Here is a 25927-nt window from a genome sequence, read left to right as displayed (position 1 = left end):
TACAGAAGAATAATAATAATACAGCTTATTTTTGTAAAGGTGTCACATTTGGTGCAGGAAGAGCTCCATAAAAGACTGATTCTGCTGCACATATTCAATGCTTTGGCTGAAAATAGTGCAAAAAGTGCACTAAAGGTGCAGCTAAAAACGTGCAGAAGGTGCACAAATTAAAGCTGTTTCCAGATTCTGTTTAAGGGACAGTGACTAAACTGCAGGTAGTGTTACATATAAATGACATATTCAGCGTTTACTGCAGCAGATAGAAGAAGATAAAAATTACTGACAGTGCATCAGAGGTGCACATGAAGCCTAATTGCGCGTTTACGTTGCAGAAGCTGAACTTTCATCCGAGTGACCTGAGCTTTCCTCCGTCGCTCTGCATCACGTGTAATTTCCTGCAGCTCCGGTAGAAGGCGCAAATGATTAAGCATTAATGTGTGTGAGAGGAGGAGAGAGGAGCAGCTCACAGGAACGTTTGGGCCAAACTGCAGCAGGATCCAGTGAAAAAAAAAAACCTCCCAGAGGACAGAGCTACCTCCTGATTTAAAAATAAAAATAAATAAAAACCTGATTTCATGGGTTGGAATTAAAACCTCGATCTGTTGTTTTATCCTCATCACGCCAAAGGTCTGATTTTTACCAACAGCAGTGACGTTTTTTAGCGTAATGACGCTCCCAGGATGTGAGAGCTGTTATCTGTTTAGAAAATCCTGCAAGTAAAATAAAATAAAAATAAATCCCATCCTGATTTACAAGAAATTAGACAAACTGTATAATAAAATAATTCCAACACCTCTGTTTATAATCATGGATTAGTAGCTGATGATGGAGAAGCTCCTCTAATGATTTTTATTTCCTCATATTGCAGCTCGTTACACGAACTTTTGGATGAAATCTCCAAATCATTTGCCCCTTTTTATTTACTTCTATATTTTAACCCCATGAGTGAACAAGTCAAACTGCTCCCATCCGGGCTGCGCGTCTCCTGACATCCCATAATGCAGCAGTAGTTTCATATAATTAGATAAACTGTGAAAACTTTGCAGCAGGTTTTTCTGTCTGTGCTGCAGCAGTGACACAAAGCAGAAGGAGCCTCAGTGGCCTTCCTTCCCTCTCCCTCTCTCTCTCTCTTTTCTTTTTTTTTTTCTGGGTTGCAGATCCCAACATGTTTAGGCGCAGAGCTGCGGGGCTGCAAAAAGTTTGACCTCAGTTTGACTCCTTAGGCTGCCAGTTGCTCCTTGTTTTTTTTTTTTTTTTTTTTTTTTTTTCCAACAGGCGATCACAAAGAGCGAGCCAATCATTCACACCTCTGACCTGCAGCGCTTTCTGTCTTTATTACTGCAAAATAATACAAATAACAGCCACACATTTGCTTTCTTGCAGCATTTCTGTTAAATAAAATAACTGGAAGTAGTTTGAAAATAGTTAACATACAGAGGACTGAGCAGCTTAGAGGTTCAGTAATAATGTGTTGGTTTGGCTGAATAACGCGCATTTATTTGTATTTATTTATTTATTGTGTGTTATCTAACATAAAGGTTCCTGTCTGTGTCCACACATGCACAAGTCAGGACGCACACAGGCCGCCTAATAAGGCTTTCATTTGTTTCGGCAGTCAAACATGCTGTCAATTTGCATTCAGCCGTTTGAAAGTAATACCTGCTGATTTTATTGAAACGACTCAAAGCATTACCGTCATCGCAAAGCGGATTAAGCAGAAGTGACGGTATTTGCCCCCCTGCTCTCTTTCAGGATACCAAAACGCGCTGACCCTCACGAAAGAGCAACTCCAAGAAGAGAAAGTGGAGCTTTTTTTTTTATTTTATATTTTATGGGTGCTAATTGAAGGAGCTTAATTGCTTTATAACGCCATGGTGGTTATTTTACAGTGAGCAGGCGCTGATTTGAGCCCCTTTCATGTTAATTTAGTCCTCCCTTAAAACGTTGGTGTACCTTGTAGTGGTGTAGTGAGCTGTGTTATCCTGCTTGTGTCTCACTAAAACCCACAAATTCAGCTGAAAGTGCGTTTTAAGCTGCAGCTTCCTCCCTTTAATTAGAAATAACCTCACTTCAAGAAAACGTTTATGTGGCATTAATGCGCTTTTTAATTATTTACAATGCCGTAAAAATAAAAAAAAATATCAATCAGAAAACGAGAGCTTCTACTCACCAGTAAATAACAGAATTGGCAAAGTTGACGCGCACGAGTCACTTGGGTTTATTATTTGATCCGGAGCCTCTGTGCGTAAAAGTCCGCGCCTCGTGGCTCCTCTGCTGCCCGCAGCCCCGGAGCTCTCGGACTGCGGGGAGGCTTTGATCGTCATTTCATGCTTGTAAAATCGTCCCATCGGATCCCAGCGCTCGGCTTTTTTACCGCAGGAATCACCGCCGAATGTGTGAAGCCGCATTATCATGTTATGACACCGTTTCTGGCACCGGGGGCAGATGATCGATGGCTGGACGCGCTGCACAAGAGGGGAAGAGAGAGGAGGAAAGAAAAAAAAAAAACTTCAAACAGGCTGTCACAGACCAACAACACCTTACGAGCATAATCAGGAGATAATATGAGTCCTTCACACAGCCTCCGTTCATGTGTGTGATGGGCTGAGAAATAAATAAAAAGTTAGCTCCAGTGCGTAAAACCCAACAACAACAACAAAAATCAAATATTCTATTAAACTGTCTGTAAATCTTTAATGTGTTCTCATCCCTTAAACTAACCCTGCTCATGTTATTCCTTTTTTTATATATATTCCTTCGTATGCCATGAAATATCTCATTAATATTTTACCCAGATCTGGAGGTAGTTAAACTTCTTTCTTAATTAAAAAAAAAAGATCAGCTAAATGAAATAAGATTTGTACCCCTTTATATCCGGCGAGCAATCAAACATAACGAGATAACGTAGTAGGAAATTAAAACTATTTGGTTAATTTATAACCACACATTATTCAGTCAGATCATCACTTTCCTTGAAATTCCTCCAGAAATTCCGCAAAGATTCCCTCCATATATTAAAGCCCATCAATATTTGACCAAACTTTTACAATCTCTCTACGGCAAAGGCGTTAAAACTCAAGTGAACGGTTCATTATAAAGAGAGAAAAGATGAATTAGTGACGAGTCTGAGAGCAGAAAGTTGACCGTAAGCGGGTTTAAGTGCAGCTCTGTTTGGTTGTGAGAGGTTTCGTGAAAGTTTGAGTGCAGTTAGAAGGATTTAATTAAGTCAGAGGAGTGAGAATGAGTGCACATGTGGGCGCGTAACAGCCAGAGAAGGAGACGTCTCAGTCAAATGTTCGCTGTTTTGGTGAAATGACGCACAGGAGAGGCCGGCAGAGGAGCTAAGTGTGTGTTTTCTACTCGCGGATGATGTTTTGTTTTGCGCCTACTCGCCAATGTGGCCTAAAACCGATCAATCAGCCCCCGGATCGATCACGTCGGGAGCCAATAGGGGGCTCCCATCCCTGTGCCTCCCTGCCATTGGACAGCCCGGGCAGACTGGAGCGACCCATTCAGCGCTGCTGTGGGGGAGAAGGGACGGACAGCGTTCACTGTTACTCAGACATGAGAAATAAAAGGTGCTTTTAGAAGCTGCTGTAAAATTTAAAGAGCTTATTTTAGAATTCAGATTAAAACCCAAATGTGAAGATGTGGACTAATAGTTCTGCTTTTAGAAGAAAACAATGAATTCTGATTATTAAACGTTGCTTCTAAATAACTTGGAGAAAGTTGCAGGATGTTTTTGTTCCTGTTTATGTGGAGCTGCAGACGTTTAATAAGCTGTGCATTTCCATTCCTGAGTCTTATATGGATTCATGCAAACACAGGGAGCAAACAAAGTGTGTAGAAGTTAAATAGGAGCTAAAACAGGCCCCAAACCTGCAAACTGTGTGTCTGGCTACAGGCTACACATGCTGCTGGCAGCCGACCAGAGGCGGAACTTGACCACACAAGTCCTCTAATGAACCAGTGTTCCACTTATTTTTGATAACAGCAATGACATAAATGACTAAAGGATTAAAATGCCCACACAGCCTCCTAATTACATACCTGACAATAGCTCACATCACAGTTGGAAGCTTCTAAACTATCTACATGGTGCCTGGTGCGTAAATCCCGAAATTCACGTTTCGGTGTTTACAGAGCGGCTCCAGACTGCAGAATAAAGTCAGTTTGTGAGGATGAGCCGCGGAGCCGGAGTCAGAGGTGGTATTCTGTGTTTGTGCCCGTGTTGTTCCAGCTCGCGGTGCGGCTGGCTGAGGGCTCGCAGGGTCCTCCCACCCCCCCTCCTCTCCGCACGACTTGCTGCAGCCCGGTGCGTTGTGTAAGACGCGACCTGTTATGGCCACCACTACTTCCGGGTTTCAGCAGTCTGGTCCAGATCCTCCGCTCCTCCTCAGCTCAACACACACATCCATTGTACACAAACGGGCAGGCAGGCAGGCAGGCGGCTCACGCATACACACGCACTCACACACATGCAGACGCAGATGCACACACACACACAGCGCAGCATCGATCGTGGCTCCTTTAAGAAAGCCTAAGCCAGAATTATCACCCCACCTCCTCTTGATCTCCTCTAGACGCTTTTGCATAAGAAAATCAAGCCGGGAGCCGAGAGTGATCAAAGAAAACGAGAGGAGCGCTGCTTCATTTTTTAACTGTGATTGTGACCATTAACATTTAGGTGGTGCCGATCCCGTGGAGACGCGCGTCGGACCATCATTCATCCGGTACTTTTGACAAGCCCTCGCGTTTTGACTGACAGGCGGAGTGGCAAAAAGCCATGAGAGTCGCCAGTTTTGTTTGAGGGGCTATTTTATTTCCATCCTGGTTTTGGAAAAGGGAGCCCGGTGCCGCTGCCCCGAGGACAGCCGAGGACCTATTCGCCGCGCCTGGGCTAAAACTTGCACAGAAAGCGGGAGCTGGCTTCACCGTTCCGTGTGGGGAGAGAGAGAAAAAAAGGCATACGGGATTTTGGCTGAAACATCTTCCCATTTATTTGGATTTTCTTTCTTTATTTCGTCTCCACCCTGGCCTCAGAGGGGATTTACCTAAACTGAAAGGACGACCAGGGAGTGAGGAGGGTTATGGCGCAACGGGTACGTAGGACGATTCCCCCCCTAAAAAAGTTTCTCTAAGTCCGCTGCGCTTGAATGCAATGCTGCGCTGTAACGTGGCTTAATGACACACACTCGGACACACACTCGCGGCGAAAGTTTCTGTCGCCGTCCAGACACATGGAGACAACAATTTTCGTGTTTGGCGTCTTTTGGCACGGCATTACGCACGGCCGCACTCGTTTGCTCCACAAACCGGCCCTCCGAGGGACATTGGGAGCGTGATCATATCTCACATCGGCTATGTTTTTTAGATTAGTTATGACAGGCCAGTTACTGGAAGCGAAATGGGGGGGAGGGCATAGAGGCAAAACAAATCTGCACATTTCTCTGTTGACTGTTCCGTCAAGATTCCACTTCGAGTTTTTTTTTCTTTTCTTTTTTTTACGAGCGAAATCCAAATTTCACCGTCAAGTTGTGCTTTGCGTAAATTGCGCGAAAACATGCAAAATTAGCATAATGGCATCGAGGCACTTTTTTGGGGGCGTTTGTTGCAATGAAGTGATGACAAACGCTTTGATTCTTCTGCTTCGGAACCGCGGTGCTGGATCCTCACGCGGACAGCAAACAGTGTAAAAAGCAGAGATGTTCCAGGGACACTGGACACATTTAGCTGCTCGCTTTGGCACCGGAGCTGCACCACGCTGGGGTTTGCACCTCTTTGCCTTTAGGGTCGAAACGCTCAGCTTTAAGTGATAATGCATTTTTACTCTTTCCCCGGCACTTGTTTGTCACGTCCAGTGAGCACTATCAATAATTCAAGCCCGTATTTTCTACCTATTAAAGAAGCAAAACCTCAAATCGAGCTTTTATTTGCGCGTCTGCAGCCACGAAAACCGACATTTCTGCGTTTTAACAAAGCGTCGTGGTGTTTAACGGCCACTAAACAACGGCGTGAACACCAAACTGCACAATGCAACTCAAAAAGTGGGAAAAAAAAAAAAAAGTTTGAATATTCAGCTCGGGTTTAACACACACGAGACGCGTTTGGGTGCTGGCGCTAATCACAGTGTGCCTGATGGGTAATAACATGCTGCACAATTATGAGCCTTTAAAATTAGAAAACACTGCAATTAACAGGTTTAAGACGTTTGTTGTTGTAAACAGTGAAAACACAGCTCACCAGGAATATGTAGTTAAACCCAAACCGCCTGGTTCACAATAATATTAAAAATAACAACAACAATAATAATAATAATACATCCGAGTCCAGTTCCTGTAGTTTGACTTTTTCTTTTTTGTCCTCCCAGTAATTTAGCACATCTTGAATAATTCATACGTATTTTTTTCTCCTCTGGGCTACAAGGGTCACTGTGAATAAGTTGAGAACAAAACTACTTTTCACGTCAGAATAATCATTTTCAGATTGTAAACAAGCTGAACAAGTCACTTCCAGGCTCGTGTGTTCCAAACTTTCCTCGAGCAGCACAAATGAAACCACTGAGCTGAATTTATTTCTTTTGTTTTTCTCGCCTTAAAAAGACTCAGGATTTTCAACGCAAGAGCTTTTCTGGAAATCTCTTTTAATGAAGGCAAAATGTTCGAAATTAATAAAACTATTTCGGAATTTTACTCTTTTTTTATTTTTTATTTTTTGGGGAGAAAGAAATTCGAAATTAATAAAACTATTTCGGAATTTTACTCTTTTTTTATTTTTTATTTTTTGGGGAGAAAGAAAAACAAAAGTGGACTTTTTCTTCTAGTATTTTCCTGACTTGCGGTTTTATTGCAAAGTTTGAACAGAGTCAGAGATATTCTGTGTTCACTTGTGGACCCCCTCGTGTTTTGTTGTTGTGCAGTACGAAGACTTGCCCCACTACGGGATGGACGGTGTGGGCATCCCGACCACCATGTACGGAGACCCGCACGGAGCCCGGTCCATGCAGGCGGTGCACCTCAACCACGGTCCCCAGCTGCACTCGCACCAGTACCCGCACACCGCCCACACCAACACCATGCCTCCCAGTATGGGCTCCTCCGTTAACGACGCTCTCAAGAGAGATAAAGACGCTATATACGGGTAAGTGCAAGCCTCGGATCCGTGCAGGAGGAGGAGGAGGAGGGAGGAGGGTGTGGGGGGGACGAACTCGCTCTCTGGCGGCCAGTATCCAGTGCGTGGGAGTGGGCAGCCGAGGGTGGGTTAGTGGGTGCACAGTCCGGGGAAAACACCGGCTCGGGACGGAGCTGTGTCCCGGTGAAGTGGAGCCCAAAGTGCTGCAGAGGCGCAGGGGAGGAGAAAGGAGCTGCACGGGCTTCTGTTGTGCTTTTAAATTTGCGCAATTTTGAATTTTACGCTCCTGAAGTCACTCGTGTTTCCCATCTTGTTTCCCCTCAATAAACAATTTAAGAAATGCTGCAGAATTAAAGAGAAATGTGGAGTTTTATTGGAAAACTTGAGGAGTTTATCTCACGGATGTCCTTAGAAAATTGTATTTTGGCTTTTAGGAATAATAATGAGAGGTTTGAAGCAGACCCACTTCCTTTATTTTATTCCTAAAGTTTCACGGTTTATCCTGAGCAAAATAATTACCTTCCCATTTTGAAGCATTTTAATTAATTGCGCTAATTTGCCACGCTTCAGAAAAAAAACTATAATATGTAAAGAAGATCCCACAAATACACATCATTTATTAATTTGCAGGAGTTAATTAAAAATTCCCAGAATGAGGTTTTCAGAGCCACTAACTGAACGGGCTCAACTTCAGGAGGCGTCTTGACTTTTACGCAGATTTAATCCGAGGACCTAAAGAATAAATAACAAACAAATGAGCGCAAATTTAAACGCCAACATCTCCACAGATTTATTTTCTTTAAATGTATTTTTTATTTTTTTGTGCCAAACACACACACGCCTGTGTGTCCAAACGAAGACCTGAGCTCGAAATTGTTTGACAGACTCTAAAGCTTTTATGCTATTAGGCGCGCCTAGATTTAATCACAGAAGTCTGCCCGCTGTTTGCAGCCTTTCTCCGAGCCTCTGCATAATATAATATAATAGCTCGGGCTGCAGCAGCAGTCCCCATGGGCGAGTTGTTGAGGAGTAGCATGGCTGGCTAAATCTAGCCTGGAGTAGTCTTGACCCCGGCGCTTGTTCTCTCTGGTGACATTTGCTATTGTGTGTGTTCCCAGGCACCCCCTGTTCCCTTTGCTTGCACTGATTTTTGAGAAATGTGAATTAGCGACTTGCACCCCCAGAGAGCCCGGGGTGGCGGGAGGAGACGTCTGTTCATCGGAATCTTTCAATGAAGACATAGCAGTGTTTGCAAAACAGGTCAGGAAAGTTTGACTTTTGTAATCTGCATGCTCGGGCTGGTTCAGCTCTTAACCTGCACGTCCAACAAAACAGAAAAAAGAAATACAAGTGTGGACTTTTACGCACAATAATGCACCTATTAATAAATGTTATTTTCAAAGTGTGTTCATATCATATAGTGAGATAAATGATGACGTTATTGCATATAAATACAATCATGCATCACGTGCTATTTATAACTTTATAATGTAGTTTTTAATCCTATATTTCCTGGTTATGTTTTGGCTTTTAGATTCGGGCAGAAAAACCTTTATTTTCATCGAATCCAGAATTGGATAACCTGGTAAGACACTTTTAATCTGCTCTTTTGAATTTATATATATATTTTTTTACAAATGTGATTCTGCGTATTTTCACACCAGCTGCTGTGTGCATGTTCATTGGCGGGACGTTCATCTGTGTCAGAGAGCCACGTGGTTCGGAAAAGTTAAAGCAGGATTGCACATGATGTTCCTCTTTTTGGGCTGTTTGATATCATGATGGCCCCCGGTTGTATCTGCAGATGAAGGGCCGCTCTCAGACAGCTGTCACACACCTTTGAACTCAGCCTGGAAACTTATTCTAGTCAATCTCTTCACTTTGTACAGTTTGATTCTCTAAGTGTAATGTCAGAGTAATGTTTTCCTCACGACTAGTTGGTGGCTAATAGATCTCTGACTCTGAGGCTTATTGCAGCTGCAGCCTGCGCTGAACGCCTGCTCTCCATATTGCAATAACGTCCAAGTTTAATATCAGTTCCACATAAAATCCATTCATATGAATATTTTCTTCATCTGCAGTTACTTGCATTGAGAAAAACGCGCCTGTTTAATATCAAGACATGTGAGCAGCTCATTTTTTATTGTTATTTTAATTTTTCAGATGATTCAAGCCATTCAAGTTTTACGATTTCATCTTCTGGAGCTGGAGAAGGTAATATTCTCTCGCCATTTCTGTCCAGCGTGCCACTTCAGACCTATGGGCTGTATTTGCATAAATGTATTTTTGCTAGTCGGTTATAATTAGCGTCAAAATCAATCATGGGGCCATTTCTCTTCCGCGTTTAATCACGACGCAAGCTGTTACAACTGGAACGGATATCTCTGTGCCCAAATCTCCCCCATGTTTTAATGAAGTTTAATGCTGGCAGAAATTGCATGCAAGGTGAAACATATAGGCGAACTTTGCGGGTTTTTTAGAAATGATTCTTTGTGGAGGGCAAAAGGCCCCAGGCAGCCATCTGTGGATAGAGGGAGTAGTGGGTGTAAGGCTCTTGATTTGTCTCCGTATCAGATGGAGTGCAAGTAGCCCGGACTGTCAACTTTAACCCAAACTTTAACGTTCTCAAACACCATCAAAGCTGTTAAAAGTTTTTAAAGTTTTCTTTCTCTGCATGCTTTGCGTTTTTTTTTTTTAAATCCACAGATCTCAGGCTGCAGATGGTATAGTCTGCAGCTATAAAGGAAGCTCAGTAAATTAAAGTTTTTTTGTTGTTTGTGTCTCGTGCTGCAGGATGCGCCACATTGGCAGCGATAATGTAATAAGTTGACCAAATTAAACAGTTTACCTTAAATGTCAGTCAAGCGGGTCACCCTCCTCTAATGGCCACTACCCGGGGCACCGATGATGAATTTAACACGGGTGTTGAGTGCGTTGTAGCCTCTGAGCCCTCTTGTCACTGTCAATTTTCAGCGATATCTCTATTTTGAGAGGAGGGAAAAATAAAGTTGCTATCGCTGGCTGGACAGAGCGCCCCGTCACCACCACGGCGTGCCAAGGCGCACGGACCGGACACACCTTAGGCTGAATGTTAGAATTCCGGAGCAAATATGAAACTTTTTGGAAGCAAAAATAAATACGTTTGACAGTGTTTGATGATTTATCTTAATGCAATATGTTGTCAGCGATCAGTTCATGTTAACTCTGTTAAAAGATTTAAATATTTTAGATGCGCTTCTGTGATGTGCGTTTTTTTTTTTGCCAAATTGCGTAAAAGCTCTCCGTTGCGCTTTTTACGCGTCAAAGCGACATAATGTTGTGTGTGTTTATGGGCATTTTTCTGTAAGTGTGTGACGCCTCTGTCTTCCTTCTTCCTTTCTCTGCAGGTACACGAGCTGTGTGATAATTTCTGTCACCGGTACATCAGCTGCTTGAAAGGCAAGATGCCTATCGACTTGGTCATAGACGACAGAGAGGGCGGGTCCAAATCAGACAGCGAGGAAATCACAAGATCGGTGGCCCTAGATCAGGTACATCTCTCCGCCTTGGTGTGTGTGTGTGTGTGTGTGTGTGTGTGTGTGTGTTCTCCCTGTTGGCTATTCAGCTATTCTGGGTCACTACACCGCTGCGCTGTTATTTGCATATGATTAAGGCCGTTTTACATTCCATCCATCGGAATGAAAAAAAATTCAGAATAATGTTGCTATTATTGGCCCATTAAGACTTGAACCCGGAACCGACCTGGGAAGATTAGCTCGAAAAAGCATCGCCATAAACTTGACCTGTTTCATGTCGATTTTAATTTAGTGCCTCTCTCCATTTTCTCTCGTCTCTTTTTCTTCTTCTTCTTTTTTTTTTTGATCCTAAGAGAAACGTTATCAGCTCCTCTGTGTTGTGTCGCCCTGGAGAGAGCAGAGCATGGGCTGCAGACTGTGGTTTAGATGCCTTGGTTTCTCCACTGTAGAGTTCACGGTTCATTACGCGTCTTGTCAGTATTTTTCCTTAGACATGAGTGCACATTGCTTATCGAGACCCCTCCTCTCTTCCTCCTTTATTTCGCTCAGAGCGCACAGATTCAGCCCCCAATAAGAAGGTTTATTTTCGAAAGCTACAGAAGCAGCGGGTATTAAAGGTAGATTAGGGAGTGTTTCCTTTTGTGCAGATATCAGAGATAACCACAGCCTTCATTATGTGCTCCACTGGCTGTTGGCACTCCGGGGACATTGTAGTGTGCGCACAGGCATGACCCTAATGGTCCATACACTGCCGTTAAATAATGATAACAGCAACCGATGATTAGAATTATGCAAATCTGGATTTTTCGGCCATTAATAGATCGAGTCATTTGCGCAGGAAGCAGGGTTGCAGGCTATGAGACCACATTTCAATAAGTTAAACTATCCGAGAGTTTTAAGAAATGGCTTTGGAGTGCAGCGGCTATAACCTATGGATGGCGAGGAGAGGAGAGGAGGAGGACGAGGAGGAGGAGGGAAGGAAAATCAAGTATCCAAATTAAAGGGATTAGTCGGATAGTCCGACATAAAAAGTAATGAAGCGATTAGGCTAAATAATTTAAATCAGCGGACTTCCATATGGCTGAGTGGCTGGTCTGAGTGGAGAGAGAGGCAGCCACCGGCTTTTATGTCCTGGGCTGAATGGCAGGACTGGGAGCGGACTGGGCCCCGGCTGGGAGGACCCCCACCCCGCCGCGCATGCACTCCTCCATCCCCGGCCCTTATGTCTGATTATGGAAATGAGAAAAGATCACCCGGAAGATAATACTTCATTTAATCCAGCAACAGAATTAAATAACACAGACGCCACTTGTGCATTTAAGTGTCTCTGTGAGCAGCCTGTTGTATTCTCCCGGGATCCAGTTGTCAGAAAGTTTTTTTTCTTTTTTATAGATAGGTCAAAGCATTGACTGAAGCCTTATAGTGTATAGATATGGAAATAGAGTGTGTTAAAACCCAAGGGTTTCTAGGTATATGAAGAAAATTATGTTGTGCTTGGGGCACTGATGCAGATCTTTAATTGACTGTAAGATGAAGACATGGCCTATTTTAATATAATGATGGTCTCTACATATAGCCAATTAAGAGCAATATGTTTATGCTGACAGAATAATATAAATGACCTACAGGCAGAGTCTTTTTTTTTTTTAAGCAAAATGCAGGGAAACTTTTTGACAGATGTGTGATATTGTGGGATGTTCTAGTAGGATAGCGTGGTCCACAGCAGCAGGCTGTGTGTAAATGGGCATATCCAAACAGGCAGAGGGTGCAGCCTCTCACTGCTGAATACTTATATTGTCAATCTAATGGCACTGCACTTCATGACTTACTTGCGGCAGAATATATATTTTTTAAAATTTCGTGGGCTATTTTTGTGTGACATCTTATCTGCAGTTGTTAGGCAGTGACATCCTTAACGAATTTGCATTGTGTGTGCATTATCTCTTTCCATATGTATTTTTAATATATGCCCTCGGGCATAAAGTTGAAGTGGACTGGAAAAAAAATGCTGAGAATTTGCACAAAAGAACAATGTTAACAAGATGGAGAAAGCAGGCTCATTTATTCATAAACCAATTTATTCCAGTGAGGCGACTGTAGCAGAGGGAAAAAAATGTCAGAGGAAAAAAAATACTTTGAATTTATTAAACTCAACAATCCAACAACGCTGACTTTCTTGCTGCATTATGCACTCTTGCGTCATAACAGTAATTTTCTGAATATTCTTTACATGTCTTTACATTGTTTTTTTTTCCCTCCTTAGCCTGCCTGTGCAGGCGGGTTTGAAGGGACACTGAGCGCCCCTTTCAAAAGAAAGCAGAGCATAGCTGAGAGGTGAAAAAGTCAAAGAGGCTCTGCGCTGGCTTGTGAATGCAGCCCAGCCAGTTTGGGCTTACCCTCCTGTGTTTGTGTGTGTCTCTCTGTGTTGGTGTGTGTGTGTGTGTGTGTGTGTGTGCACAGGCTGTGTGCATGCATCTGTCTGCAAGTGTATGCATACATGTGTGTGTTTGTGTGTGTGTGTGTGTGCATGTGTGTGTTCAGACTGGCCTGATAAATGCAGCACCCCCCTCAGGTGCTATGTGAGTGGAGTGACTGGTTAGCACCAGTTGGACTTTCTTAACTCTTTCCCTGCCGGTCTCCGGAGAGCTTCTCGCTGCGTTTTGTTTTCTCCACTTGAGCTGCTGCGTTTTTCTAGTCGCCCTGTCGGATCTGCTTTGAGCTCATCTGTGCACAAACATAAAAGCCAAAATAAAACTGTGCTACTCTGAGTGAGTTTGGCGGAGGCCTTTTAATGTGGCGGGGCTCGAGTCCACGGCTGCGTCTGTCTCAGGCTCCTTGTTGTTGTGGAAATATGGCTGCTCTGCTGATTGCATCCCTATTTGCCTGGCACACATGTTCACCTCGGTCTCAAGAAGCGGGGAGGTATTTCCACGCCGCCGTACGTCATTTGCACAGTTGCCTTTAATTGCAGCGAGAGCGCGGGGAGGGGCGCAGTAATTTGCTAATGAACTCTGAGGGCCCAGGCTCTCCGCTGTAGAGCAGAACACCACTAATAGTGCTGAGGACTCACTCCAAGTCTCAAGAGCTCCTCTACTTGATTGAGCCATGCAGGCTGAAGTGGGGCTGGAAATAATTGAAATTTCCCTCAAAAAATATTCACCGGCTGACTTTTTGTGGATGTAAGAGTCTTAAATGATTATGAATGCTCGGCACTTGATCTGTTGAGTTAATTTAGTGGAGAGGTATTTTTATATTAGGGAGGCTTTGTGGCATTCGCTGAGTGATGTCTGCAGTGGAAATCATGTGCAAAGAATGTGAAAGGGGGCCTGCAATCTGAAATAACATCTATACATTTGGGATCCGTGGCTGTTTTTCTTACATCCTGGACAATCTTTCATAAACAAACCCAGCTTGTTTGAGCTCAGTGTTGTGGTCACTGTGTAAGAATTTGCTCTCGATAGCGCTATCGCGGTATCTTTTTCCCAACAATTGGCACTGTTATGCCATACAAGTGCGGGTTTCCAGGTCAGTGAGACCCAGCAGTGTTGGTTTAGGTAACTCTGGCGGTCAAAGAGTGACCCCTGGCCCCCCCTCCCCGCTCACTCCTAACTCAATGGAAACCATGACTGCTGGGGTCAGCCACTATTTTCCTAATCAGTACACCGCTATCGCTAATCTATCCGCTTCTCGTTGAAGTATGGATCGAGTTTCACCCGACTTAACAGGCGCACACACTCGCTCTGCTGTGTTTTCTTCTTCCCCCCTCGCTCCTACAGTGGCACGCCGCTGCTCTTAATACAAACTTTTGAATCATTGTAGTGATTGTTGGTAATAGCGGCTTTTGTAGTTGAATAGAGGAGAGGTTTGACCCCCACTCGGCCTCCCTCTCCCTCCTTCGCTCCCCCTCCTCCCCTGGACTCCCCCTTTTTTCTTTTTCTTTTTCTTTTTTTTTTTTCCATTCGGGCGGCTGTTGAGGATTCAACAAGTGATACAAAGAGGTGACCACGTGACTCGTGTGTTTCTTAGCCTCTTCATTATTGTGGCGGAATAGCAAGTAGGGGTGATTATGATTAGGAGAACTTCAAAGAATACGAATGTCAGGAGCGCCTTAAACGCCGCGAGATGATTTTTTTTTTCTTTCAGTTGATTTATTAGTTGTTTTTTTAAATCCTGCGAGTGTTGCTGGAAAGCGTCGCTCGCTGTGTCACAGATACTCTGTTGTGATCGCCACAAGATCCCGATTGCAAATAAAGTTCTTGGCTTGTGTCTCCTGTTACTTATGATGGGCGGCCATGTCTGTCCCCGAGGCCTGCCGTGGTTTCTTTGGCTAAGTAAACAATAACCTGGCTTAACACATGTGTACTTAGCTAATGGAAAGTTCCTCTCCCCCCTTAACCCCCTGCAAGCCTCCGACAATGGCCACCGTCACAAACAGGCCCCGTCTCCAAGGAATCCGCCGAGAACATCCGAGTGGAAGCTAGGCTAGGCTAACGAAGAAACCGCAGCAAAACATGTCATTAAGAAATTACGGCTGCCTTTTCATTCACGGCTGAGAAAAAAAAAAAGAAGAAGAAGAAATGTGCTTTGTTTGGGGTTAGATAGCGTGGAGGGGAGAGCCCTCCACTTCATGTTGTTGTTTGGATTTCAGCTCACAGAGGGTAAACAAGGAGGGTATAGCCGGAGTGGAGGAGAGGCCACAGAGAAAGAAAATCAGTTTGTCAGTTTCCGCGAGTGTCATCTAAATGGACTTTGAAAGCTCTGGTAATTATCTCAAACATGTAATTATCTTTGCTTGTCTCTATGAGCTTAACCCACCAGTTTTAAAAAGCCGATTGAAGAGTACCTGACGGCGATTCAGTGTAGCATACTTTACTCACTCAAGAGACCAAATCCAGTTTTCTCCCTCACCCCCTTCAGCAATTATAAGGTTATTTCTTCTTTCTTTGTCTATTGTGAGGAGTTAGGGAGGAAGGGGGGAGTGCAGAGCAGAATGGGAGGGAGTGAGGGGGTCTTTTGCTCTCCCTCTCTTTCTCTCTCCCCCCCACCTTTTTTTTTTTTTTTTTTCACCACGCATACCATTATCAGCCCCTTCTTTTCATTTTGGAAGCACTAATATTGCAGCGAGGGGAGGAGCGGGGTGGAGAGAGCAGAGGTAGTCGGGCAAGCACTTGCCTGGCCGGTTATCAGAGAGGCAGATCCTGCTTTATCTAGTCACAGTGGAAAGCAAAGTAAACAAGAGTTTACAATAGCTGGCCTTTCAGCCCCTTTCACTTACAGCTTTCCCACCAGCGCTCAGCCGAGTGGGAGAATGTGTCTGTGGTTATTGCAGGACCATCTTGCTGCTGCTGCTGCAACACATGGCATTCTCGCAGATTTCAACTCCAAGGAAGCAGCGCTGTTGCAAAAGGTCAAAAACGGTGTTAAAGAAAACAACCACAAAGAACAGATGCACCAAAGAATTCTGGGGGATGGAGTAGCCCGACTGTCATCTTTGATTCAGATGTACCACCGCTGAGGAGTGTATGTGTGTGGGGGGGTTATTTGGATATTTATGTCTGCGCCGTTAAGTATGCACATATGATTATTTCCGCACGCTCACTGGCACGGAGTGGAAAGTAAATATCCATATCATCACAAAAGATATTTCAGAGTGAAGAAAGACGGGAAAGGTGGGGAGGAGGGGGCAAAGCACAACAACCTTAACCGTTTTCTTTATTATTGCAAATGAATTGGCAAGGCAACATTTCTTGCATGAGCGCTTGTATGATATGGGGCCTGGCACAGCGAGAGGAGGGAAGCCCCTCTTGCATCTTAGACGCGGCACAATGAGAATGCATTGGATTGGAATGCCTCACCGATCATAGCGGAATCAGAATTTCCAGCAAGGAAAATCTTTTCATGGCGAATTAGGGTGGTGTAGGGAAGAAAAATGGTAATGAAAAAAAGAAGAAGAAAAAAAAAAAGGTATGCACGGCTCAAAAACAGGGTTCCCTCGGCTTGGCGCGGCAGATTTAAGAAGTTTAGCTAAAGCTAGGCAGAATAGAATGTGGAAAATTGAATTTACTAAACAATTAAGCATTGAATTCAGCGACATCCTGCGCAGGAGAGAGAAAGAGTTAAAGAGAGAGCGACAGAGAGGCAGAGAGGGAGCACGGTGGCTCATTAAAGGGACAGAATAAATCAAGTGTGCAGCACAGGAACCACTCTCATGCTCTCCGTTTCCTCAAGCTTTCTGTTTATGCATCTATTCATCTCGTGCATTTACATATTTTGAAGGTGGACCTCCGCATTGTTTGCTGCCGCCTTGTTGGCACAGGGTGTGTGTTTTTGTTGTTGCAGCCTGTCTTGGGGTTAAGGTGTGTGTGTGTGTGTGCTGTTGTTAAATAGAGGTTGTGCCAGATCTGCCATGTGTTTGCACAAGGTAGATGAAAAGTATTGTGTGTGTGTGTGCAAGCAAAGTGGCCGAAAAAGTGTGTTTGTGCATGAGTGTACGCACACACACACATGCAGCCTGACCTGTGTGCACTGGTATGTGTGTGTGTGTGTGTGTAGGGGTTGTGTGATCTCAGCCGTGTGTGTATTAATTGCGTGTTAGATCAGTGCCGGGCCTGTTCCATCCAAGGGCGGCCTGTGATTATAAATAAACTCCCCGTCCCCGCGGAGATGCCACCAGGCCCTGTCTCAGCCCCGCCCCGTTTCCCATGGGGCCTCAGTGGCCACCTCCCAGCAGGCAAAGCGCTCTTTTGTTCAATTACAGCTAATGCAGTAGTTTGCCGTTTCCCCCTCCACTTTCTAATTATATTTTCAAATGGAATTTGTTATAGAATTAAAACAAAAAAGAACATGAAAAAAAAGCCGTATCCCTTTTGCGAGCCGAGGCTCTTGGGTTTTTTGTAATACTTGCCGTTCCACATCCCTCGGGTACTGCGCTATTCTTTTTTCGCAGAGCTCTGAATAAACAAGTTCTTGCTCATTTTTTAAAAGCTGCACTTTTGGAGGAATTGGCAAAAGCCCGCGTTAACTGTTTGCGTGCCGAGCATGTGGTCTGGATTACCTCACTTCTGATGTTCTCTGGAGTTCCTCGGTCATGCACGGGTGTTTCATTTTTCAGCGTTCTACGGTCAGCAAAAAAGAATTTGTAAAGAGGCGGAAAAAAAAAAAAAAGATCCTCTCGGTATTTTATCCCCGTTAACATCAACGTTTATCTGCCCAATCACCATCCCAGTCATGCCTTTGTGCAGTGACTTTCCTCTTTATTGCAAAGCCTCAAAGCCTAATTTGGAAAACAACGATTATATCGTCCATGTAAGCACTGGATTATAATTTCATAGCCCAGGAACATCAAACGAGCTCTAATAGACCCCAAATGTGTTGAATTTGCTGACTTGTATTTTCTTTTCTGTTATTCTACTCCTTCTAGATTTTTGTTTAAAACAAACCCAGTGTCATGAATTAATGTCTACTTTTTTTTTTTTTTATAATGCTCAACTCCAAACTCTTCTCACAGCGCCGGTGCCAGTTGTAGTGTCCCAATTGAAACCAGTTGTTCTCCAGTGCGTGCTCCTCTGCTCTCCCTCCTCTCTTCCTCCTCTGTGCCGCTTTCTTTTCTATCACTCGTTTTCAAACCCCAAAAAAAGCGCGACACCACATTGGCCCTTGATATCTGCTCCATTTGATTTCATGGAGCAGAGATGGGTTGAGGCGGGCGGCGGCGGAGGAGGAGGAGGCTCGAGAAGTGTTTGTGTGTTTTGTTTGTTTGGGATAGCGAGCCGCGTGTGATCACACATTACATTCCACTTCCCTGTATTCTGAAGTCTCTTTTCTCTCCTGTCCTCGGCGGTGAAGCTGCTTTTCAGAGGCACCGAGAGATAAGATGCAACATCTGGTTTAGCTTCTATGCTACGAGGCGGCTTTGTGTGTGTGTTGTCTGCACAGCGCCGACGTGTGCAAGCATCCACATTTGTAACGTGTTGGGAAACTTTTGGATGTTTCTGCGCATTTGTTGTTCCTGTGGACACTGTATGTTGTGTGTTTTTACTCCTGTCTGGACCATTTGCTCTCTCAGTATGCAGCTGACACTCATATGGCCCAAGACACACACACACAGCTTTCTATATATAAACCCAGGTCTCCGGAGTCTCTCTTGTCTAGTCAGCTGCTTGTGTTTGATGACACAAACTCGGAGCGTGCGACTCGTCTCACTTCAGGTTGTTTTTTTTTTTAGAGAAAGGAATGAACTTCCATTCTGTGGCAACACTCATTTGTTTTGAGTCAGCGTCAGTTCGGTTGGTCATGCAATATTCCGTTTCATTTTTTTGTTTGAGAAAAGTCTGTGGGAAAACTTTAGCTTATTTGATTATGTCTCTGCTTTGGCTCCGCTGCTCAAAATAAAATCTAATTCTACATTAGTGGGACTGGTCATCCATTTCTTTTCTTTTTTTTGTGTGTGTTTCATTTTTTTGGACAGAACACAGGATTTATACGTCTGTAGCAATACTGTGAGTTATTTACCTCGCTCTCCCTCCCGCTCGGCTCTGGATGACATCACTCCCTGGCGCTGGCTGCAGCCTATCTTAACTTGTAGCTGTTTTGTATTTTCATCTGCTAGTGGTTTGAGCCAAATGGAGGCAGCCGTGGATTGCATGCCTCAGAAAGCTGGGAACTAATACAACATGTTCGCTCGCTATTCGTCTGGGCCTTTTCTCTTCATCAAGCCCCAATAATCCTCATTCCGTAAAGAGAGCGTTGCAGGGCCTCACACACGCTGCGTGACTGGGCTGAGGGTTCGCAGTGATGAATTTATTTTCAGTGTGCGGGCTTCCTTCCACATTATACACAGTGTGCGTACGCCGAAGTTTTCAAAAGGGGAAGAAAATACTGTAAAAAAAAAATTACAAACAAAATCAGTGCTGATGAAAAGCAAGCACGAGATTTTTTTTTCGATGAACCGACTGACCTCGTCTCTTTGTTCGACAGACGTCCTGGAACAGAGATCACGACGACACGGCGTCCACGCGCTCCGGAGGAACACCGGGACCGTCCAGCGGCGGACACACATCACACAGCGGCGACAACAGCAGCGAGCAGGGTAAGAGATCCCAGCGGAAGAGGACGCAGATTTCTTTATGAGAAGAGTCCATTATCGGCCAGATCAGATCACGCACATCAAGTACGTGACAGAAAGTTTTATTGTGTGTTAGGATGAGACGTGACAGGCCTGTTCGGGATTTTAGTTTTTGCAGCAGCTCTCGGTGGCTCCGGGTCCGGGGTCACTGTCAGCTGTGTTGGAGCACTTCTGGGATCTGGTAGGGATTCTTTTTTTTTTTTTTTTGCTCCAGGACACATGGGCAGGATAAACACAGTGTCTAAAAAGAGGGTTTTCTGTCCTCCTGGTGCCACACTGGCAACTTCTGGTTTCATGCACCTGTCTGAAAAATTCAAGCACACAGACAAAAAAAAAAAACAGTTGAAATATTGTAAAATTCATGGCTGTTTTTTTTGTAAGAAACTTTGCAGGTTGGGGAGTTTATTCCACATTAATGATATTAGCGACTGCTTGCGTCTGTGAGAGTTTTTGCGCTGAAGCTTAAGAACTGAACGTGCAAAAAATGATCAACGTGCAATTTTATTACAATTCATTCGGCTTTTTAACTTATTGATATTGCACGTAGCGCTAAATTTCCAACACAAACTCCCCCTTTGAACGCACAACTCCGCCGAGGCTCGATGCATTCGAAGAATATGTGTGTCTGTGTGTGCGTTAAAGGCAGACACACACACAGAGACAGAGGCAGCAGTGGGAGAATGGAGTGGTGGTGGTGGTGGTGGTGGTGGTGGTGTTGCAAACAAACTGTAGGCAAAAAAGCAACTTCATATATTATTGAAGGCGATGTCAAGGCGAGCAGTTTGCAGGGTTGCCAGTGCCAGGAGGCAGAGCCTGGGTGGGAGCAGAGAGCGCCGCCATGCCTTCCACTCCAACGAGCAGCCATTTATATAGTCAACACACACTCGCTCTCTGTCCGTCTTTGTCTCTCTGTCCGTCTCGCACTCGGTCTCATCGTCTCTCTTTCTGTCTTTCGCACACGTCCTCTCGCTCGTTCGTTTGTCTTTCCGAGTCGAGATAAAAATAAAAGATGGACGGATGATGTGGAAGAGGAGGAGGAGGAGGAGGAGGAAGATAGAAGAAGAGAGAAATTACAGTGAAACAAGGGAAGACAAAGAGATATTGTGTAAGTGTGTGTGTGTGTGTGTGTGTGTGTGTGTGTGTGCGCGCTCCTCTACCTCTGATGAGTAATGGTCTGGGGCAGCCAGGCAAGATCTGATTGGTCGCTCTAATGAGCGTGCTCTGTGCCGAGTTTGGGCTCCTGCTTCTGCGACCTCTGCCCTCTATTGACCAAACCGACACTTCATTTTTCACATCTTTCCAATTATAGACCCACTCCTTATGTTTGCCCGCCTCCTCTGACTCTCTCTCATCATCTCCCTCTCCCGTCCCCTCTATCTCCTCATATCTCTGTTTTCCCCCCAACTCTCCCTGGCTATTGTCGGTTTGTTGTTGAAGTTCATTAGAGGGTAAAATGTGGGCTAGTGAGTGCAGGAGAGCGTGCATGTGTACGTGCGTTAGCGTAATGAATGAGGCGCTTTGATTTGTCCAAGTGTTACAAGTTGGTGAGTCGCGCATGAGAGCATCTGCAGGTCCTGAATCACGCTCGCTAAATTCAAGTCGTGAAGCGGCTGCTCCGGCGGGCGGACGCCAGCGAATCCTCGGTGCAAAAGGCTTCCCAGGAAAGTAGATTTTTTTTTGGAACTGGTGGGTTCGATGTTTAGCCGTCCGCATACTTCTGGTCATGTTTTTAAATGTTTATGAATCCAAGCAGCATTAAACAGCTACTTCCAGCGTCTTGTTGTTTGTGCACATAAACAAAGCGAGTCGCACACTCACGCAGCAGCAGCACCGGCGACGGCGCTGAACACCGGAGGACATCTTGGACCGGGTTCAGGTTTATATGGGTTAAGAGCGATCGCTGCCACGTCATATTTGCTCTGGCAAATTCTGTGTCAGTCACTTGGTAATCCCAGTAAGCTGGTTATTTATCTGTTTGGCACTTCGCTCACTCTCTCTCTCCCCCCCGACAGCTTCACCCTCTCCTCCCTCTCCCCTCACCCTTTCATCTTCACATCCTCCCTCTCCTCTCCGGTTTTCCCTTGTCTCCCACCTACTCTCCCATCTCTCTTTCATTTTACTGTCTCTCTCTCTCTCTCTCCTTCGCTCTCCTCCCCCTTTTTTCTTCCCTGCCTCCCACTCGCTCTAAAACACCACCTTTGTTTATCCTTCTTCTTTCCTTTTCTCTCGCGTCTCTTTGTTCCTCTCATTCTTCCCCATCTTCTCTTTACATTTTGCCATTTCTTTTCTCTTCTTTTTGCCCGTTTTCTTTAACTTTCTCCTCATTTCCTTTCCCCCTCTTCACTACTTCTTCGTGTTTCTCTATTATTTCTGATCTTATTCTCTCCCCTACCTCTTTCTCTCTTCTACCTTTTACAGATTGCTTTCTCACTGACCTTTCTCTCTATGTCTCTCGTTTCCCCCCCTAGCTGCACAGCTAATGGCCATCTTTCTTCTTTTTTCCCCCTCTCATCCATCCTTCAATCCGTCCCCTTTAACTCCTTCTCCGTCAGTCTATCAATCCACACTTTTTCCCCCTATACCTCCTCTTGCACTCCATCTTCCTCTAATTCCTCCCTTCTTGTCTTCTTCTTCTTCTCCACGTTCATCCATCCTCCATCCTCCCCCTCCAGCAGAGCGAAGCAGAGGAAGGATGCTGGACGGTCGAGAGGCCTTTAACTAGTGAACTCTCCTCTCTCTGCCGTTTTTTTTTTTCCGAGGCTATTCCTGAGACAAACACATGCTCCGCTCTGTCCTCCGTTCTTAATGGTTCACTGCCCACTGGTATAAAAATTTCTATCTCTACCCGGAAGTGTCCTGGCGCTCTCCAATCCAAGTGATCGTTGCGGAGGTTTTCTGCGTTATGTAAGATCGGCGGTCAGCGTGTTGTTGAAAAATCTTCCTCCCAAATCAAAGCACTTGATGATGAGATAATGTACTTTTTAACAACACAATAGTTAATGATACGTCTCCCGGCAGCAGATGTTTTGCAGCGCTTTGTCGGTGTCACAGTGACTTTGTGGAAAAAAGAAACCCTTTTTTATTTTTGCATGTGGTGACAATGCTCACACACTGCGCTCTTAGTTATGGTGTTTATGCTTCGACCACAATGCCAATGGTATTTTTTAAGCACTAAATTCCATTGGCAGCTACGAAAAAAAAAAAAAAATTGAGGGGAGGATCACATTTGCTTCACACATGTCATTAAAATCAGTCCTGGGTGTCTTCTTTCTCCCTAAAGAGCAGACAAAGAAGAAAGCCTCTTATTTTTTTCCTCCTCCCTTTCTCTGGGAGATCTTTGTAAACATCCAGCGAGCATCGACAAGGAGAGTCGGAGAGCGACCCTGTAGTTAATTAGTCCCACTCTATTAGCCCGGCTGAGCTAGTTCCTACCAACAGGCCCCTTTGTTTAATACCCAGAAGCCCTCTGGAGAAGCCTCTCTGCAGCCTTGGATCATGCCTTTCTGTGAAAAGTAATGCTTGAAGGGCAGAGGAAAAGCTAACAGATCATATATGCCTGCGATGGAGGGGTGTCCCTCATGGACATGAGCGGGCCTTTCTCTTTTTCTCCCAGTATAAAGTACTCCTCTTTGCCTGTGTGAATTTGTAAGGACACCCCTTGGCTTCTCCGAGGGCCTGGCGTGCGAAGGAAACAGAATAACATTCAGGCACCGAGTCGGGCAGCTGCAGCGATGTGGATGCGAGTCGGGCAGGCGGAGGAGCGGAGCAGAGTGTTTGCTCTGTTTTTGAAAGCTACAGGGTTTCCTTCTCTGCTTGTCAGAAACATCCAGGGAGTGAGGCGATGACTGGCGATATTAGATATGTATCACCAATTACCCCGACCGTTTGTAAAGAGTGCAGTGCGCCGCGCCAAGACAAACAGCTCCCTGTAAGGCTATGTGTTCGTGTCTGCATACATTTCTAGTGTCTGAGTAGTGGCCCGAGACTTCTGGTAGTTGTGCGATGTCTTGCTCCGAGTTTTGTTTTGTTTTGTTTAGTCGACTGGTGCATTTGGAAGAATTGAATTTACGCTGATATTTTAGATGTGACCAAGTTGAACTCGGCGAAAACTAAGCAGTACTGGGCAGTTCAGAGTTAGTTCCTGTTGTCTTGGAGGTAATCGTGCAAGATGGAACAAATAAGAAAACAAAAAAATATCAGAACTATTACTTGAAGATTCATTTAAAATAGTTGGAACTCTGATGAAGAGTAGCTGGGATGAACGTAGTGGAAGATGTTGAACTCGACCTCCCTCTTTCTTGCGATTGTGGCGTTAAAAACATTCTACCTTCATGCTTTCATGTGTGTTTGAATGTCACGTCCTGGCACAGCTCCGGCCCATTCATTACCAATCGCTGCATGTAAACATCAGCGGCTGTGAATCCCCCATCGATCGGCGCTGGAATATTCCTGATGTTGTCACCCATTCATCCGTCCATCCTCCCAACCTCTGTGCCCTCCAACAAGGTCAGGCCACAGAGGAGCTGTTGCTTTCAGTCGCCTCATTGGACAGTTTCCAGGGCCAGGGTGGGCGGTCGGGGACGTGGACAGGGGTGCCAGGCAATCAGCGGCCGGCTCCGGCTCGGCCAATGACCGGGCTACACGTGGCCCCCTCAAAGTCACCGATTAATTGGTCCGATTGTCCATTAGACTGGAAGAGAGAGCTGTGTGTGTCTGTGTGGTGTTTTCCTTTGCCTCACTGGCTTCTCTCTCCCAGCAGCTCATAGATGCTCGTTTCAATATTACTGCTGCAGTAATGAGTTAAAGAGTTGTCCCTGAGAGAACGAGATGCTTTTTAATGAGTTAGTAACGACTGTGCAGCCAAAGAAACGTGTTTTTGTTGCCCTGGCACACAGCAGACTTTCTTCAACTGAGCAGAAGTTTTCATTTTGACCAAGTATTGAAATGCATAAATGTGAAAATAGAAACACAGACCTGTGTATATTCCTCGATTATGTCTAGACAGCGTCTAGACATAATCGAGGAAGATCCTCGGTCCGGTAATTGTCTTACTGGTGTCCAGCTTTACCAGTAATCTGTTTAAATGTGAGGCTCTGTGGGTAGATAAAAGGTATGTGGTTCCCTTGATTAGGCTGCAGTCAGTATTACTGGAGGTGTGTAAGTACAGTAGCTGGCAGACACAACCAGGATTCTCTCTTTGATTTCTGCAGAGCGTGAACACAGGGAGAAAGTAAGAGGGAGAAGATGAAAGTGAGAAGAGAAAGAAACAGCAAAAGGCAAGATAAGGGGGACGGGAGAGGATCTCAGGGTGAACGCTGTGGAAGCTGTTGGATGCTGATGGAGCATCGTGTGTCTGTATGTGTGTTCAATTCTACAGCGAGTGAGAAAAACCACAACGGTTAGCCCTGATTACTGTATTAAGTGCTGCTGAGTGTTGTTTGGGGGTCGACTGAGGAGCAGCACCCCGCTAACAAACACCAACACCTTCCTCTGAACGTGGCCACCTTAAGCTCTGCGTGTCCCTCAGGGGGTTAAAGCACAGAGTGTGCAAGCATGTGTCCGTGTGTTTAGAAAACACTTTCATATCCGCAGGGTCACAAGAGCGTAAACCCAACTTTCTGTTCACATGTTATTTAGGAAAATCAATATGTGAAAGGCATAAAGGGTAATTGCGCCTCAAAACACCTTGAGAAAATCTCTCTCCAACAACTCGGCGTTGCCGGTAGCAATGTTTATTCAGCCTCAACTGGATTTACTGCATCTCAAACATTATTATCTGTGGTTACCTGGGAAAAGAGATGTGTGGCCTTTCACTGTCCAATCACGACCTCGCTCTCTCAGATTCGCTGAGATCTTTACGACCTCGCTCTATCGCGGCGGCTGGCGCGTCAACCATCATGTAGCGACTCGCTTTGCAGAAAATGATAGCCCTTGATGACTTTTTATTGCCTCGTAGGCGATAAGCAAACTCGGAGTGGCCTGAGTTTGCCCCTCTCAAAAAAGAGGAAATTGTATCAGGTTCCCACAGTGAGGGGCCAGTTTGCTTTTAGGATTAGGGCTGGTGGCGCAGGGCCGCCGAGGTCGAGAGGAAGAAAAGGTCCGAAACACAAGTAAACAGAGTGATCTCCTCTCCTCTCCTCTCCTCTCCTCTCCTCTC

At 45.0% G+C, this 25927-nt stretch overlaps 1 protein-coding gene across 1 annotated transcript in view; it reads left to right on the top strand.

Annotated features, from left to right (window-relative positions):
• The first annotated feature begins 4478 nt into the window (after positions 1-4478).
• Positions 4479-25927, top strand: part of meis1b (Meis homeobox 1 b) — a 63685-nt gene continuing 42236 nt past the window's right edge. Inside the window, exons 1-7 of the mRNA XM_008302542.1 lie at positions 4479-5102; positions 6920-7140; positions 8250-8391; positions 8666-8716; positions 9295-9345; positions 10518-10661; positions 19623-19734. Coding sequence (XP_008300764.1) covers positions 5091-5102; positions 6920-7140; positions 8250-8391; positions 8666-8716; positions 9295-9345; positions 10518-10661; positions 19623-19734 — 733 coding nt within the window. The 5' untranslated portion in view covers positions 4479-5090. The remainder of the gene's footprint in view (positions 5103-6919; positions 7141-8249; positions 8392-8665; positions 8717-9294; positions 9346-10517; positions 10662-19622; positions 19735-25927) is intronic.

The sequence above is a fragment of the Stegastes partitus genome, unplaced genomic scaffold (genome assembly GCF_000690725.1).
Source record: "Stegastes partitus isolate 25-593 unplaced genomic scaffold, Stegastes_partitus-1.0.2 Scaffold1832, whole genome shotgun sequence".
In the NCBI taxonomy this organism is placed as follows: domain Eukaryota; kingdom Metazoa; phylum Chordata; class Actinopteri; family Pomacentridae; genus Stegastes; species Stegastes partitus.
This window is presented reverse-complemented; position numbering and strand designations above follow the sequence as displayed.